General features: G+C 37.8%; 1 protein-coding gene across 3 annotated transcripts in view; it reads right to left on the bottom strand.

Annotated features, from left to right (window-relative positions):
* The window catches only part of VEGFC (vascular endothelial growth factor C), a 42,199-nt gene that overhangs the window by 14,571 nt on the left and 9,934 nt on the right, over nucleotides 1–17,694 (bottom strand). For 2 of the 3 annotated variants that reach the window (XM_081875406.1, XM_081875407.1), the window contains exon 2: nucleotides 2,884–3,103. In XM_081875406.1, the coding sequence (XP_081731532.1) occupies nucleotides 2,884–3,103 (220 nt within the window). Of the gene's footprint in view, nucleotides 1–2,883; nucleotides 3,107–17,694 lie in introns of all 3 variants that reach the window. The other variant, XM_081875405.1, reaches the window with a different exon arrangement.

Below are 17,694 nucleotides of genomic sequence, written 5' to 3'. Positions count from 1 at the left end.
AAGAACTGAAGGAAACTCCAGGACTGGACACTGATACTGAGAATTGTAAACTGTTAAGACCTTTAAAGGAAAATGTAACAAATGAATGACCAGACACTTAACATTACTTCTATAGGATGGTGTAATGAAGAACCCAGATGTTAAGAATAGCTAAAACCTGAACAGCAGGTTGAGCAGATAATCTGAAGTATGATTAGTGGAGTTTGCAATAGTAATAAGAATTGAATCTATTTCATTGTATAGGATTGCCTCATGGAAGAATATCATTTTAGAGATCCCTAAGGAAGCTGTATATTCAGGCTGTTAGGCTCATCATTAGTGTATTTTGGTGCACTAAGGTCAATGGGGATGCAGTTTGTCCCATTGAGTGACACCATATGTAGCACTCTTGGAATGATGGAAAAGCGCAGGAAGATATATAGAGAGGTTCTTTCAGTGGTGGGGATCTTGATCTGCTCTGCTGCAGAATTAATGGTATTTAGAGATGGTGAAAAGGTCCATCAGGGGATAACCCTAGAGACTGAAGCAGATATCAAAGGTTCAAGGACTTGAACAAGTTTGTGTCAGCCTTGTCTTTTTCCAAAATTGATTCCAATATTAATAGGGAATAGGGAATGATGATGTTGAAGCCAATACCACCAGTACTGGAAGTTTTTAGAATTGAAGGAATAAAATAGGATACTGTTGCAGGAAGTGGCACTGATATTGAAGCTGAAGCTGTAGTCTCAGGGTCCAGAGTTAGGGTTCAAGATGAGATGTTCTGAACAAGAGCAGTCAGCAGGTCGGTAGGAGTTTCAGCAAGGTCAAACTTGGAAGTGGTGCAGGGCTTGCTACTTGTGTTGAGGCAAGTGGTTTAGGTTGATAGTAGTATAATTGTAATGCTGCTTTCCCTTTGATTCATGAACAGGAAACCTTTTTTTGGATGAAACCAATTCTATGGGCTCAATTCTTTCCTTTTCAGTCTTTGTCCTTAAGTCTATTGCTAAGCAGAGACTGATGAACTGACACCTGGGTCTGAAGGTTAGTAGGGACAGTGGATAAACTGAGATTGGGGACAGATATGTTGTCTCTATGTAGGAAGTCTTGGGTACCATACTTTTTGTGGTCTGCAAAGCCCATTCCACAGAGATAAGAACAGCAATTCCTATGAGCTTGCTTAGTGCAGTTTTGGCAATGAACAGGAATCAACTGTTTAGCTTCCTAAACTGATCAGATAGCAAGCTGTTTAAAGCAGGATAATAACTGCTATCAGAGGTGGGAATCTTCCTCCCACAATTTCAACACTTCTTAAGAGAGATCAGCTGCACCACAGGTGCATGGGGACAAAATGCAAGGACAATACTACCAAATATAAATGTAGCTAGTGATTATTTTTTAAAAAAGTTAGAAAGCAAAAGCATAAAGGAAGCTTTTTTTAAAAAAACTAAAATCGGGTGAAAGGAAGGACTTAACAGAATTCAATGAAGAGCAATTTCCTGAGAAAATTTTCCATTTTGTTGCCTTTGTGGTAGTCAAAAGAGAAATGAGTGGGAAGGCACATACTCAAGGCAAGCATGATTAGAAAACATCTTCTGATGAATGGGTGGGGGTGGGCATGACACCAGCTTCTGGCCATGAGCTCTAGAAAGTTTCCAAATGGTGCTTTGCTCAGCTGCAGAACCCATATATGTGCCTGCACAGAGACTACAAAAAAACGGGGCTAGAATGAAAGTACTATAGATCCAGACCTATTTCCAGATAAAGGCTTCCTTGTTGTAACTTTCCACAAGTCTAAAGCTAGCTATCCAAACTGGAATGGGATGCTAATTCCTCCTCTTAGTCTAGGACTGGGACGCAAAACTAAGGCTGCAATTTTAACCCCTTAATGTTGGACTGGGTGGTTGGGTGGTTGTGCTACATCAGCTGGCCTCCTAAAAGTGCAACCTCCCACTTCCGTCCACGAAACTGCTGGTAGTATCCCTGCCAGTGGGCCCAATTGCTGTGCCAGCCTGCAACTGGAGCATGAATAGGGCCCTATCTGACAGCCCTATTTCCTTTAACTGCTACCACCAAGAACACACATGGCAGCGGCGGCAGGGAGTTAGGATTGCTCTATTAAGCTGTTACATCCAGAGACTGCATCAGGAGTTACACCTGTTCAATCATGTGAATCAAATGACTCCTAGATATCAGCAGATAATACTCCCTGCTTCTTTGGTCTGAATAATTTGTCAGACAAACTGCCAGATGAGCACATCTGTACTTCACATTTGGTCTGCCCTCCTTTTTCCTAGCTTAGATTTTCCTCTGTCTGCCATGCCTAGGTTGCTGATCTTGGTCTTGGAAAAAACCTGCAAACCTCACCTATTTTCCACTATGTACCATATTTTTCTGTGTATAGGACAATGTTTTTTGCAAAAAGGAAAGAAAAGTCAAAAATGGGTTTTTCTTATACATGGATGGTGAATGCACAGGGAGGTTTTTTCCTCCCCCCAAAAGCTGAACAATTTTGGATGATCTTGGGTGTTGGTGGGGCATGTGCCACTGCTGCCAACACATGCATGCACAGACCCCACCACTGGGGGTTGCTACGCTGGTACCAGTGCTTTGAATATTTAATAAAATATCAAAGTTGTTTTGTTTGATGTTTAAAATACTGATTTCATGATTTTGGGTTTAAAAGGGGGGGTTGCCTTATACATGTGGGCATTTTATACACAGAAAAATATGGTAGCTCAAAAAGCTGCAAACAGTTATGGAATTTCTTGTTATTAGTGAGGGTTTGAGGTTCTGACTATGCTAAATTATGCTTTAACATAACATTTTAGCAGTTTTGTTTTCAGCATTTAAATTTAAAAAAACTGATTTACAGTATCTGGTGGACATTAAATTTTCAACACTTACTTTTCAAGATCTCGGGATTGTAATGTGCCGCAGCAAATTTTACTGGATTTGAATCCTCTGATCTTGCATCAAAGCTGGACTGTTCCCTATTGTGTTGCCAGCTCCCTTTCCTCAACTGACATTTGAACATTTTCCAGTATTCTGGATAAAGTACTGTCATGAGTTCATCCACACTGGATACAGATCGCAACTGCTCTTCCAACTCTTTACTTGCATGAGTCTGCTAAAAAAGAGCAAAAATAATTACTTTCCACATTATACAAATGTTTTTATATATATATTACAGTAATATGATCACTGGCAAGTAAGGAAGTCTCTTTCCCTATAGAGACTTCATTATCAAAAATGCATTCAAGTCTGTCTAACTACCTACCTTCTTAGTTTTGTTAAGGCTGTTATGAAAGTACAAGGAGGAAACAATATATTGACTTTGTTAGCCCAGTATATTGCCTTTACTGGTCCAAACTAACTGCCATTGGGGACACTTACAAATGAACACTAACACCAAAACTAGTTTTAGGCAAACATGAATAAGCTACAAACACAGATTCTTTGTTCAATATCACTTATGCTGCAATTCTATGCACCCTTTTTTAGAAACAAGGCAGGCAATGTCAGCTAAACTTATAGAGCCTTCAAACATTGATTTTGTGTCCCACTATGACAATGATTTAGCATAAAGTAAAAACAGTGCACTTTAATCTGATGAAAAGGAACATTTTAAAATTAACTAAGAACCAGAGAGAGATAGAGAGAGAGAGATAGATAGATAGATAGATAGATAGAGAGGCAATGCAGTGAAAAATGCAGCAAGGGGAGGAAGAAATAAAAGCAGGTGAATGATCTTTTCTGAATTTCATTGTTCCATTTTCTATTACTATATCATTGTATACTTTTAATACAGTGGTACCTGGGGTTACAAACACTTCGGGTTACAGACTCCTCTAGCCTGGAAGTAGTACCTCGGGTTAAGAACTTTGCCCCAGGATGAGAACAGAAATCGCATGTCGGCGGCAGTGGAAGGCCTCATTAGCTAAAGTGGTACCTCAGGTTAAGAACGGTTTCAGGTTAAGAACGGACCTCCGGAATGAATAACCAGAGATACCACTGTTTGTGTGTGTGTGTGTGTGTGTGTGTGTGTGTGTGTATATAGTTTTTAAGAGCACACATTTACAATACACCTTCTGGATTATGTTGAAGCAGTCTTTTTGAATTTGAAGTATGTCATGCAATTAACGTGTGTGGGGGGGAATTAACAACATACTTTTTTCAAGGTAATGGTCTCAAATATTTAATGCCTTCACCCTAAAGGAATTTCAGTCACATGAAATTCTCCTTTATTCTATCTTGTCATAATATAATAGCCCTGCTGGCTGAGCTTAGAATGAGATTTAAGCTACTTCAGGTGCAAGGAAGTTTATTTTGCATGAATAATTGGGGAAAGCATATTCATTGTATATATTGTTACCAAAAAAACACACCCCAGCAACTGTAAAAAAAATAAATCCTCAGTTGCTTAATGAAATAAATGCTCAAGCATCTGCTCAATCTAGCAGTACAAACTAAATGTAGTTTATACTTTCACACCATGGCTTTTTTCTTTAAGTCATCCCTGGTGCCCATTATTAATTATAAAGGTCAAAGTACTTAATACTTGGCTGAGCCTGCAACTCATAATTGATGGTGTGACATGCAATAATACAACTTAATGGATTTATAGTGATCATAGTTGTCAGCACATTTCATTTTCAAGGATTTGTTGTGAGAGCTTTTAATGGAAAAGTGATGTCTATAAACCTTTGTGTTCATTTACTTGTATGCAGGACAAATTGGTTAATGGAAATGTATTAAGAGAGGCCAAAAGATGTGTTTATATGGTTGGCTGCTGGTTAGCAGAGACAGAATTATAGCTGTTGGTGCTTGGTGTTTGTGGAGTCTACCAGAAGAAGACAACAATGTTAGAAGAAGGGCATTGGAGAAGAAAAGGAAGGCCTGAGAAGCAGGCTTGGTTGCTGGCTTAGTCACAGACAAAGGGAAAACCTGAAAATCATGTCCTGAAAGGGAGCAGTACTGCACTGCTGGCTCTGAACTTCCAATGCCACCCCAATTTTGAAACTGCAAAATTTTGACAACCATTTTATCCAATCATTATGTTATTAACAATTTTATGTAACAATGCATTTTTAGAAATGGAATGTTTTCTGTGAAAAATGTACTGCCACATATTATTCCCCAATTACAATTCAAAACTCAAGCTATATGCCTGGTCTTCTCCTTGCCTACAGAGACACATACTTGGGAGGTAAAGTGCCTTGTAGTGGTGAGACAGAAGGCGGAATGCAAGTGCTGTTTAAACCTTTAAATAGTAGCCTGTGTTAATAAAAGGGAAGCATCTGTTCTTCATCAATTAAATTATTATCTTTCACATAGTTGTATTATATTTTCATTATGATAATATCCTTATTTACTATATAACATTTTAATTTGTGATAATTTAGTGGACCACATCTCAAATGAATGTTGCTCATCTCACTTCTTACCACTGTTTATAAAATGCTATAAATTAATAAGCAACATTCTTTCTCTGGCATGTGTTCGAATGGTAATAACTAGAACTTTTGACTAAACAGAAGTAAACTATAGCCCAAATGTTTAACAAGAGACGATCAAAGTATGTGAAGTAAGCAAATATTAAGGAGCAATTCTGGAGAAAATCCACCCCCGCCTTAGTCCATGAGTAACATGCAATAAGTTCCAATGCAAATGCTGAACTTTATTCCAAAACAAATGGAATAATGTCATAAGGCATGGATTCAGAACTGTTAAACAACCCTTGTATAGTTTACAGATCTGAACAGAAATATTAATCGGAAGACCACCTACTTTGTCATGTTGCCTTGTTCTAACAAATATTTCAAATTTAAGCATAGTAGGCCATGAAGAAAAAACCTACATAAAGGATTGCCAAGCCAACAAATGGCTCAGTTCAAAAATAGTGAAAAGAATAGTCAATAATGACAACATAAATTAAGACATTAACATCACTCCCAATAATTCAGTGCATAAATAACATCTCAAAAAGTAAGAAGGAATGTAAAGGTAGTGATAAGCCAAGCATAAACATAAAAAGGAAGACATTTTATTAGATTTGTCTTTTGCTGTAGAAGGCCCTATGTCTGTGGAAACATTGTGGACTTCACAAGCCTGCAGGTCACCTTATAATCAGGAATGGCACAGTGAAAAAATATTTTTGCCATTTCAATGACATTTTAACTTGCAATCCACAGGCCATTTAGAACGGATCTGCCCCTCCCACACAAATTAGTATCAAAGACTCCCACAAGCAAAACCAAGTATTTCACAAGTCAGTTCTGAAATGTGTACTTCTAGAAATGATCACGAATGTTATTGGATTTTCTTTCTTCTTGTAAATGTACCATCTGCTGCAAATATTGAGACTGCTGCTTATATATACATTCACTTTAAAATACCTTCACTCTGATGATACAAAGGCTATTAGATGAAGGAGAAAACTGGTTTTAACATAGGCATTTGTAATCTCCACACCATACAAGATCTGAACAAGGAGGCATGCAGCCATGGCTTCCAGCTGAAGGAAAACCAAGTGAATAAAATCTCTCTAAATGAGATTTTACAGCCTACATCATTGCTAACCCAAATATTATATAATACTTTTTGTAAGGAAATCAAGTTCTTTCCTTTTAACTCAGTTGGAACCTTTTCTTTATCTTACTGCCAATGGATGGAGAGTGGTTTACTGTATAATCTGCATCAAGATCTTCACTTGTTTGCAAAGCTAGGTGTTTGTGACTTATTCTAGCCTAAGTATTTTAATGGGGAACATTTGTTTTAAGATGGATGAGGGCAGATATAAAATCTAACAAAGTTTTAATGTGTTGGAGACATTGCCATTTTGCTACAAGAGAGTAAGAATCTCTCTTCTAAACCTTCCTCTCCAACAGCACTGTCCTGTAATGGAAAGTGCTACGTATCCTGCACATTGAAACATAAGCTAGGCAATGTTTCTATTTACATTCCATTAACAGGTAGCTATTTAATAATAACATTTCACTATTAAAAATTGGCACTTTATTTGTAATCTTACTTTTCAGTGTTCAAAGAAAAATGTTTTCTGAAGAAAAAATGTGAGAAATTCAGTTTTATTTTACTATTTCAGTTCAAATTACCAGTATTTTCACTGTAAAGGAACATGCAAAAGGTAAAATTGAAATATTTTAATATGTTTTATTTTTATTTCATGACTGTCTAGTCCAACATTTTGATATTTCAAATAACATATCTTTCTTTATAATTCAGGGTTATAAATATTATGGGTGTGTGCAAAGTTTCAGTCAAGAACTAATTCTGTTTAAGTGTTCCACTTAAATGTGCTATAAGCTGCATGATTTATCAAATCCAGTATATAAACAGAATAGTCTGGTCTTAAGTTGAGAACAGTTAAATATGGTTCTTGTGTAACATGTAAAAAAGTTCAAGAAGCAAGTTAAGATGAAATATTTCCATGAGAATTTCTAACATTTTACGCAGAGAGAAACTTCTAGGCAGACACTAGAAATATTATAAAAGGTCACTGTGTGTCAGTTGCTAATTTACAATGGCTAAAAAGTCCAATTCCAGATGTTAATAAGTTCTCACATTGAATATATTATGTGGTCACTGTGCTTCCTGCATGTAATAACCAAAATGACTTAAGAAACAGCTGAATTCATTTTAAAAATTTCTTCAATTTTCCGTAATTTAAAGCTCTGCCCATCATACAAACCAAATAAAGAGTTTGTGGAAAACTTTAATTGAACACCATGTTTACTTGCACACCCAAAATAAGAAAATAGAGAAATGAGATATGCTAATATCTTCAACCTAGTAGACCTAAATCAGAAATACAGCATCTCATTCTACCTGCATAGTCACATCATATATTCCCCTCTCTGTAAAGATATGTAATTTCCCTACTTTATAGCTGAAAGCAAATCCGGCAAACTGTAGAATATAATTATTATAATCAGATGATATACAGGTAGCTCACATCTTATGCAGGGTTTCTTGCCATTGCATGTACAATATAAGCAAAACTGTGTAAGGCTGGAATACCCCCAGATACCATGTAGGACCAGCATAGAAAGGTACCATCTGGATCCAGCCTTGGATACAAAGCTACTCAAAAAGGAAGTGTCACTCCTGGATCTTTTCAGCATTTCTTGAAAGTTTTATGGTGATTTTTTCCTTAGGATCATTCTGAACACAGAAAAAAGTAAGGTGCATTGCAGCATGGTGCCAGGGATTTATTTATTTTTTTAAGCTACATTTGCCTCCAGGCTTCCTCCTGCAAACTTTGTTTGCACATTATTTTTCCTAAATGCACTCATATACTTGTGATGTGTCTTTTGAAATAGGCATATCTACAAGAAGTAACTGGAACGGAGAGTATGGCCATATAAGGACATCTTTTAATCCTAATCTTCCTTCAATGTGCATTTCAAGAAAAAAAATATCCAGGATCACTTACTAGCTGGAAATCTGATACTGGTATGCTGACAATAAGCACTGCATTGCATTTGGTCTTTATTATTAATTAATTAATTCTGTATGCCACCTTAAACCCACAGGTCTCAGGGCAGTTCACAGGGCAGAATTTGGTCTTCTATGTTTCCTGTTTTTTTTTGTCTTCACCTGTTCTTCTAAACCCAATCTGAACAGTTTGGCCCTGCTTTGCTCAAAGTATCATTTGCCAGTTTGGTTGTAACAGCAGGCTATCATACATAATAAATTGATTAATATTATTACTAGTACTACCTGTACTTTCTTTTTAACCACCCTATTTCTGAAGATCACATGACCTTGTAAAGTTTGAAAGCAACAATAAAACATACCCAAAGAATACAACAAATAATCTTAAAATGTCAACATATTAGCATAATATTAAATATTCTATATCTGGATTAGCATCATGTTACTCGCAGTAAGGATTATGGAGGGTGAGGTTGGTTTGTTAGTGGAAGAAGATCCAGCTAGCCTCCTGATTCGAGTTTGCTTTTTTTCATTCTCCCTCCCTCCCACTTCGCAAAAGGGATCTTGTCCTGCAGGTCTCAGCCAAGGATGAGCAGCCGGAGCATGAGATGCTGGCCAACAAGATATCATAGAATCACAGAGCTGAAAGGTGCCCTGAGGATCATCTAGTCCAATCCCCTGCAATGCAGGAATATTTAGTTGGCCGGCATCATAAGCACCACACTCCAACCAACTGAGCTAACTGGCAGGTATTCAATGGACTATAAGATGGAGCAGGCCAATTTGCTCATTGCACTGCTAAATAAACAAATGGTTGTGCAGTACCATGTTGTGCTTATGTACCTGGAACTGAATGGATGCAAGTAGTTTGATACCCCCCAGGGTGAAATACTGCTCTGGTACAGAACTGGGCCACTCTCAAGTAAGAGATAGGAGAGGAGTATTAGATGGCCCAGTGGGTATGGGGCATGAGCCTATTAGTGCTTTACAGATGGGGAGAAAAACTTGCATCTATATGCTTGGCAGCAATCCTTTGTATGTGGGTTGTAATCCTGTTGAGTATGAATGGTTTATGTGTGAATAGGTAGTATCTGAGGTAGTGAATGACTGTAGTGGTTGTGTGGGATGGATAGTAAGATTGTATGAGTAATTATATGAATAATGTGTTTGATTGTAATTTCATACTGCCTTGTAAAAGGTTAAAGGTAAAGGGCCCCTGGACAGTTAATTCCAGTCAAAGGCAACTATGGGGTTGCGGCGCTCATCTTGCTTCAGGCCAAGGGAGCCGGCGTTTGTCTGCAGACAGCTTTCCGGGTTGTGTGGCCAGCATGACTAAACCGTTTCTGGTGCAATGGAACACCGTGACAGAAGTCAAAGTGCATGTAAACACCATTTACCTTCCTGCAGCAGCAGTACCTATTTATCTACTTGCACTGGTGTGCTTTCAAACTGCTAGGTTGGCAGAAGCTGGGACAGAGCAATGGAAGCTCACCCCGTCATACGGATTTGAACCACCAACCTTCTGATTAGCAAATCCAAAAATCTCAGTGGTTTAGATCACAGGGCCACCCATGGGCCTTGTAATGCTCTCTGACCTTGTTTGATATTGTTTTTATGTATAGGGATATTGCTGCTGTGTTTGTGTTTTTTCTTATGTAAATCATTTGACATAGTTTTTATTGTACTTACATTTTTATAATTGCAAATCACTTCAAAATCTTCAGATAATATAAGCTGCCTATATTTTTTTTGGGGGGGGGGATTAAGTTAAATTAAGCTAATCCAGAGAGTCTAACCTCAGAAACTCAAAAAACAATATACTCTGATGTTTCAACTTCCTCCAAAGGCTTGAGTGAATAAATATGTCCTTAAAAGAGACTGGAAAGAGCACCGAGGGACCCAAAGTGAGGGAGTTCCAACCAAGATATAGGTTGAATACACCTTCATGTGTGTGAAGTTGAGAAGAAGCAGAAACAGATATGAATCACTTGAGCTTACGGTTCATTCTTAAATCTCTGAACTACAGAAACATTTGCATTCAAGATTTCCTTTTCTGTCTGAATGTACTCTCTGTTTTATTCATCTTATGCCAATTGTAAGACCTCCTTGTACAAGACTGTGTATTTTATGTATTCTGTAAATATAACAGGGTAACCACCATTTGACACTATAGGAATGAGCTGAGTAAACCTTGTAGGCTTTCCTACTCCAGCACAGATGCGGGAAGGATATTTAAGTTTTTGCTTTTGTTGTTTATTGTGCAAACTGAGAGTGTTAACAGAGAGTGTTAACTGAGTGTTCACTACAGTTTAGGGCAGAGGTTGTGAACCTGTGGCATTCCAGATGCTGTCTCATTAGCCACAGCCATCATGGCTAATGGCCTCGTGTGATGGAAGTTGCAATCTAGCAGCACCTGGAGGGCCACAGTTTAGCTAACCATGATTTAAGGAAACAAGTCGATCATGAATTATGGTTTGAAGTTGGCTTCCTTCCTTCCCTAAACCTTCACCAGCCTGATGTCCTCCAGATATTTGGGACTACAGCTCCCATCCAGCATAGGTGGAGTGCACCAGGTTGGTGAATGATGCCTTGAACTATAGTTAAGACAAAGCAGAGTTTATCAGACACAAAGAGTAACTGCAGTTAGTTGAAGACAGAAGCAAAAGCTTCCTATCTTCTTGCAGCAGTACCAGAGGAAAGGAGGGGGGGAGCACATAAGTTTGGAAAACCTTGCATGTATGCTAAGCCATAGTTTGATATTACATGCAAACTAATATTAAATAATATCTAATTTATTTGCTAAACTACATACATTTCTATTGTATTTCCATATGACTAAGACTTCTTGTTGCTGTGAATGTCACTTCCACAAACCTGTTCTAATTTCCCTTATTGAGTTTATTTTGATGAAAATACTTTGCATAGATGCAATGTACCCCTCTCAAAAAAATGAAAGTGAACTTGAAAATGGAGCAATTAATTATCATGTCAATAGTAAACCCCAAAAGGGATTAGATTTAGTGTTTTTGATAGATAAAATAAATAAATGCAAGGGAGAGAGGAAATGAAATACATATGGACACAAATGTATTTTAAAAATGCAACTTAGTAGTTAGCCACAATGTAACATTTTGAAGATCAAAATATATTTCTTTAATGGTTTATAACATCAAAACTGCAATGCACCAATATTTTCCTTTCTTTCCACAACAATCAGATATAGCCATTACTCAAAATATTTTGACAAAGAAAAAAGGAAGTCTCTATTACCATGAAAACAGATTTGAGTCAACTAGTATATTAGATTTATGCCACCTGCCTCCTGACATTTGCTTGGCATACATAATGAGTCCAGGAATTCTAGCTACCATGGCTGTTATGAAATGCCAAAATAGATTATGGGTGCCGCAAAAATGATGTCTATAGTAAATGTAACATAGCACTTGTTCTCTTTGCTTAGCTTATTTGCTTTGCTTAGCTTATTCAGGAATTTTTAGAAATGTGCAATCTGTGCCGTTAATAAAGATAGTGCAACTCATACAGCACGTTGGCGACAAGCATTCACACAGTTGTTCAAAAATAATTTGACACCATTTATCAAATATGTGAGAAAGAGACAATAAGTGCCATGAAAACTTACAAACTGCCTAAAATAAAGTGAACTTGCAATTTCAGATTTTACTAGGTTCTTACAAATTATTGACTCGATTTTTCATTTTTTTCTTGTTTTTTAAATAAGTTCAAGAAGGTTCAAGAAAAGGGTAAGTTCAGCGTTGTTCCCGGCAGCTGTGAGGTGCTAACGAAGCAGCGTATGAAGTAATAAAGAAGACAGGGTGTCAGCATTCTATCCCTGTTTCGCCCTAGCAGTCTATGCAGTTGAGAGGCTGCTGTTTTGCCCCGGTGGGACCAATTTGTTGGGGCTGGTGGATGGCACACTCCCTGAGTATAGTTTTCTGGGCTTCTTCAGTTGTCTTGTGCCATTGATGCGTCTACTAGTGCTAACTGATAATAATCCAAACGGAATCTTATCAGAATCAACATAATACACTTCTAGGTGTTCAATTAAATACAAAGTAAATATAAATTCTCCCACCATATACAAAGAATTAATTTTGATACAAAAGTTCATAATTATGTCTCTGAAGAGACAATTTCTTGAGCTGAAATTGCATGCGTCGGGTTTCAGCAATGGATCAATACCGAAGCATCCAGTGCATCATTGTATGAGAGCTGGTGAGTGCTAAGGGGCCTGTGCTATGAGATGGAAGCTTCTAGTGTGAATCTCAGGTCTACCATGAACTTTTTGGTTGTGCTTCATCATGTCTCACAGGCTCTACTTTATAAGAAAGAATAAAATTAAGCAATCTTACAAGAGTGTTGCAAGTTTACTGTGATAATTCATATGAAATGCTTTGATCAATTATGTATAATTATGTATATTTTTATGTATAAATATTAAGAGGCTATACAATACCTGTATATAGAGGATTCCCTTAGGACTCAATAGAATCCTGTTGCCTGGGCTGTCCATTGACCAATGTATGTAAGAGACAGCTTCTAGGAATGGAAGCCCCTCATCTCTCTGCCATGCAAATTATTTGTGCTCCAGAGCAGAAGTAACTTGTAGAGAGAGGGACAGTTAGATGGATATTGGTGTTCATAGACATTTCATTCCCTGCAATGACATGGGTTGATATGCAGGAGAAGAGAGAAAGAGAAACTTATGTGGATCCTGATGCAGAGGACTTGTACCTGTACTCAGAACTGATTGGGCCCTAACCACTCCCAAACCTGAAAACACTATTGCAATGTGCATTGCAGTGTATTTGATATAGGAAGTTTTATGTCTGGTCTGGTAAAAGTTTGTTTAACTGTTACCTGGGGCCTTAACTGACAGTTGTGAGGAAGGTCTGGTGTATGCATATTTTGATTGATGGGTGCAGGTTTAGAATTTTCAGTCGGATAGCATGATTGGCTGGGACTGGAGTAGAAGAGCCAGAATAAGTTTATGTAACAGCTGAGTGCTGGTCAGCAGAGGGAGAGTTAGGGTTGTTGGTGCTTGGCGTTTGTGGAGTTGGCCAGAAGACAACATCGAAGGAAGAGGTTTGTTAAAGAAAAAGGAAGACTAGAGAGGCAGATGGATTGGCTTGGTGGCTGAAGACTTGTTGAATATGGCTGAATCATTTGGCTTAGGTTGAACAGACAAGATTCCTGGGGTAGTATAGGAAGACCCACCTGCACTTCTATAAGTCAGTAAAGGGTTTGGGGAAAAGGCTTCTGGCAAAGTGCTCGCTTATAGTTTTGGTGAGGCTTAAATGAGATGGAGAGATTAAAATGGTAATTTGGCTAAAGGGTTTTAACAGGATAATCAATACCTTAAACTACCTTAGTTGTTTAAAAATTTCTGAGAACAAGCATTCAGAACAACATGAAATATGAAAACAAAAGGATCATTTTAAAATGTTTTTAAAACATGCAATAAAAATCACATCACTTACGCAATTCTTAGAAAGTGCTTGATGTTTGATATAGTCCCATGATTATATCTGATGTGCCTGTGTATTCCATTTGTGAATATTTTTCCAAAATTTGCAATTCAGAGATCAAATAGAATGCTAGACTGTTATTATTTTCACCATAACTAAATGAGAACAGAATTTTTCATATAGACTTCTAACCTTCCTTCCATTAAAGGGCAAAGAAAAGATTCCTAAACAATGTTGTAGAAGAACAGGGAGAAGCAATAGAATAAATCTCTACAGAATGTCTGAGGGGATCATTTTTAGCTAGGAGAAAGCATCGAGCTCTTAAAGAAGTAAGGCAGAGGTACTAAATAACAAAAGAGTGGGTTGCTTTTTTCTGATTTTTGGAAGCTCTTCTCCATCTATCCCTAGTAAAAGAATAGGCTGCTTTTCTATCTCTTTAGAAAGGTGGGGGTGGAGTGGGAGAAAGAATGAGAGAAATTCTCAGATGAATGGATTTAGTATGGCATTTACCTTTTATTGATGATGAAAGGTAGGTGAGGGGTGTGTTCTTCTTTTAACAACAACAATATGCCCCCACTCACCCCTTGCATAGATCTCTGTAGCCTCACTGGCTGCCACACTTCCTGGAAAGCATTTCCCAATGGGGAAACTAATGGGTAGCTAAAGAGGCTCCCTCTGGAACACCTAATGGTGGGACAATTTTTCTTCTCCCTTTTCTTAAAAAAGAGAAAGAGAGAGATGTCCATAATTCTGCCAGGTTTGGGTGGTTATGTCCAGAATCAGTGCAATTTTCATAATAATTATTTTAAAAAATAATTAGAAATAAGATATTCTTGCCAAAACGAATGAGTGTCATTAAGAAATGATATCTATGTCAGTATCTTATCTTCCTTGTGACAAAGCAGAGTTCCATAGGATGACAGAAATCTACATTAAAATTCCAGACATTTCATCCCATATCTGGAAATAATTAGTTCACTCTATTTTCAGGCTGTTGAACTGGATTTCTGTATCTCCAGTTATTTATAGGAGCTGAAAGAAAACAAGAGACATATTATAGATAGTTTTAGGTTTCATGTTCACAAACTCTTATAATGTGAATAGCTCTCTCCATTTAAAATTCCTTTGTGTGGAGTATGAATTTTTGGTCTGTACAGACATGATATATTTATCTTTTCAAAACCCTGAATACGCTCGTAAGAGGCACCCGATATTTAAAACACCCACAAGGAACTCAGAATGAACAACCCTGTCCAAAGTTTGTGAACATGATGTACTACATGGTAAAACTAGCTGTATATTTAATGAGGTGGGTTTTCAATGGTGCAATGACAGTGTCAAGATTCATAGGTTTCTTAAAAAAGGTGAAAGCTTCTCAACAAAGCAAGGAAGTCTGCCAGCCACAATCAAAAGCACTTACAACTACCCTCTGTAAGTCAACATCATGCCACATGTTACTTTTTGAAGGGCACATAGAAAAAGTATATCTTATGCATAAACACATGTGAAAAAATGAGAGTTTCTATGTCTTTATGAGAGGACAGATCTGTGTCCCTGGGTAAAGCACACAGCCAAGGAAGAACTGGCTTACCAAACTCCTTGTGAGAAAGGTTTTCTTATTAACATCCCCCACCTTTCTGCTTTAATTTCAGTTCATGATATCCAATATGTCAATAACAAGATACAATATTCAGGATGAGGTCCAACCAGTGAGTTTACAGCAAGGGGTAAGTCAGAACTACATAGCTCTAAGCTTACATACATCACTAAAATCTCATTCTACCCACACTCCAGCAATTTAAGATAATGATTTATTAACAAAGACTTATTGCTTAAGAAAAAGAAAACAAATTATCAAAACTAATGTACTAAGTTCAAATCTACCTCTTATTTTTCACATCTTTTGAGACAAAGGATAATTAATTAAAGTTAAAAATTTATAAAAGCCTGTTTTATAAATTCTGTTCTAGTTTTAGGAGCACTATAGTCTCAAATGGCTGTTATGGAAAAAATGTCTTTGGGAAAAGCTGATATAGGCTTTACTTTCCAGTGCAGTTTTCGGAACTTCCAGTTCAAGGCAAAATGTCTATCAAAGCTGCAAGGAACTGCTTGTCTGAGCTATATTTCAGTTGTTTTAGAAGTACACAGTACTGCTAAGTATAAACAGTCAGCTGACAAAACATATACAATGTGATATAAAGGAACTTAAAATCATAACATTTCAAAGCAACTTTTATTTATATTGAACATCTGGGTTGGTGTATGCAACCTGTTCAGCTCAGAGAACCATAATGGAAAAGTAACCTCAGTTGGCGGGATGCAATTAATTTACACATCAAATTTCCATTAATGTGGTAAAGAAAAAATCACAAAGGGCTGGAATGTCACACATTCTTTTTAACCATTTGAACAAAGCTAAAAATGACTATTTATTTAAACATTTCTATGCCAGCTTTTATTTTAAAAAACCCAAGGCAGCTAAATAGAAATAAAATAAGAGAAATTATATAAACTACTAAAACACTGGAGGGTCACAGTAAAAGCAAAAGAAGTCTGGCTATTCTATCACAGCTGTGATTTTCTAGATATTGTTGGGCTACATTAGCCTCAGCTAGCATGGCCTAACATCAGGGATGATTGAAACTGTAGTCAGCAACCTTATTTATTGTAAGCCACCCAGTGAACTTCATGTCATGAGTATCTCTGAAGGGCTACAGGTTCCCCTACCACTACTCACACGCTGAAGGCCTTCTTAAAAGGGAAGGCTTTTATACTATGGTGGAAAGTCATCGTGGATGGGGCAAGATGACACTCCCTGGGCAAGATACTCTAGAGCCTAGATCTACCTCAGAATCCATAAAAGGCTCTATCCCTTCCTCCAACAAAAGAGGAGTTTGGGACAGATAAGAGGGCCTCTGCCAACGATCCTAATGCACAGGCAGAAGAATACATTTCAGATACCGGTCAGTTCATTGAGATTTTCACTAAATAATGAAAATCATTGTATATGTGTATATATAAATTTACATTCTGCAAAATTAAGAAGTTAAAGTGCTTAACTGGACAGAGCTGGGGCAGTGTGGCAGGGAGATAGGGACCATGTCAGTATAACAGCATGAATGCTGCCACCAATCTGACATTCCCAACAGTGCACCCAACCACATCCGTGTAAGTAGAAGTGATGCCAATGTTAAGAAGGAAGCTTTGTGCTCCACCACACACATTACTATTGGTTGCTTTGCACACAAAAGCCCAGACTCAGTAGATTCTAGGTAGGTGTAAAAATAACAACAACAACACCACACCTGTCTACAATCCTAGAAAGATGCTGCCAACACTGAGCTAGACAGATCAATGGTCTGATTTGGTATAAGGCAAATCCAGTATTTTTATATTTTTAAACCTTCTTTGTAATCATGAGCACTAGATGTATACTTCTGAGAATAATTCTCAGTCTGCAACAGCAGTATAGAAGAAGAAGAGGAGGAGGAGGAGGAGGAGGAGGAGGAGGAGTTTGGACTTGATATCCCACCTTTCACTCCCTTTAAGGAGTCTCAAAGCGGCTAACATTCTCCTTTCCCTTCCTCCCCCACAACAAACACTCTGTGAGGTGAGTGGGGCTGAGAGACTTCAGAGAAGTGTGACTAGCCCAAGGTCACCCAGCAGCTGCATGTGGAGGAGCGGGGACGCGAACCCGGTTCACCAGATTACGAGTCCACCGCTCTAAACCACTACGCCATGCTGGCTAGAGAAACACTGCACCTCCCTGAGCAAA

Source organism: Podarcis erhardii (assembly GCF_964252035.2).
Source record: "Podarcis erhardii genome assembly, chromosome: 9".
NCBI classification, from domain to species: domain Eukaryota; kingdom Metazoa; phylum Chordata; class Lepidosauria; order Squamata; family Lacertidae; genus Podarcis; species Podarcis erhardii.
The sequence above is the reverse complement of the archived record's forward strand: the minus strand, read 5'-3'. Positions and strand labels throughout refer to the sequence as shown.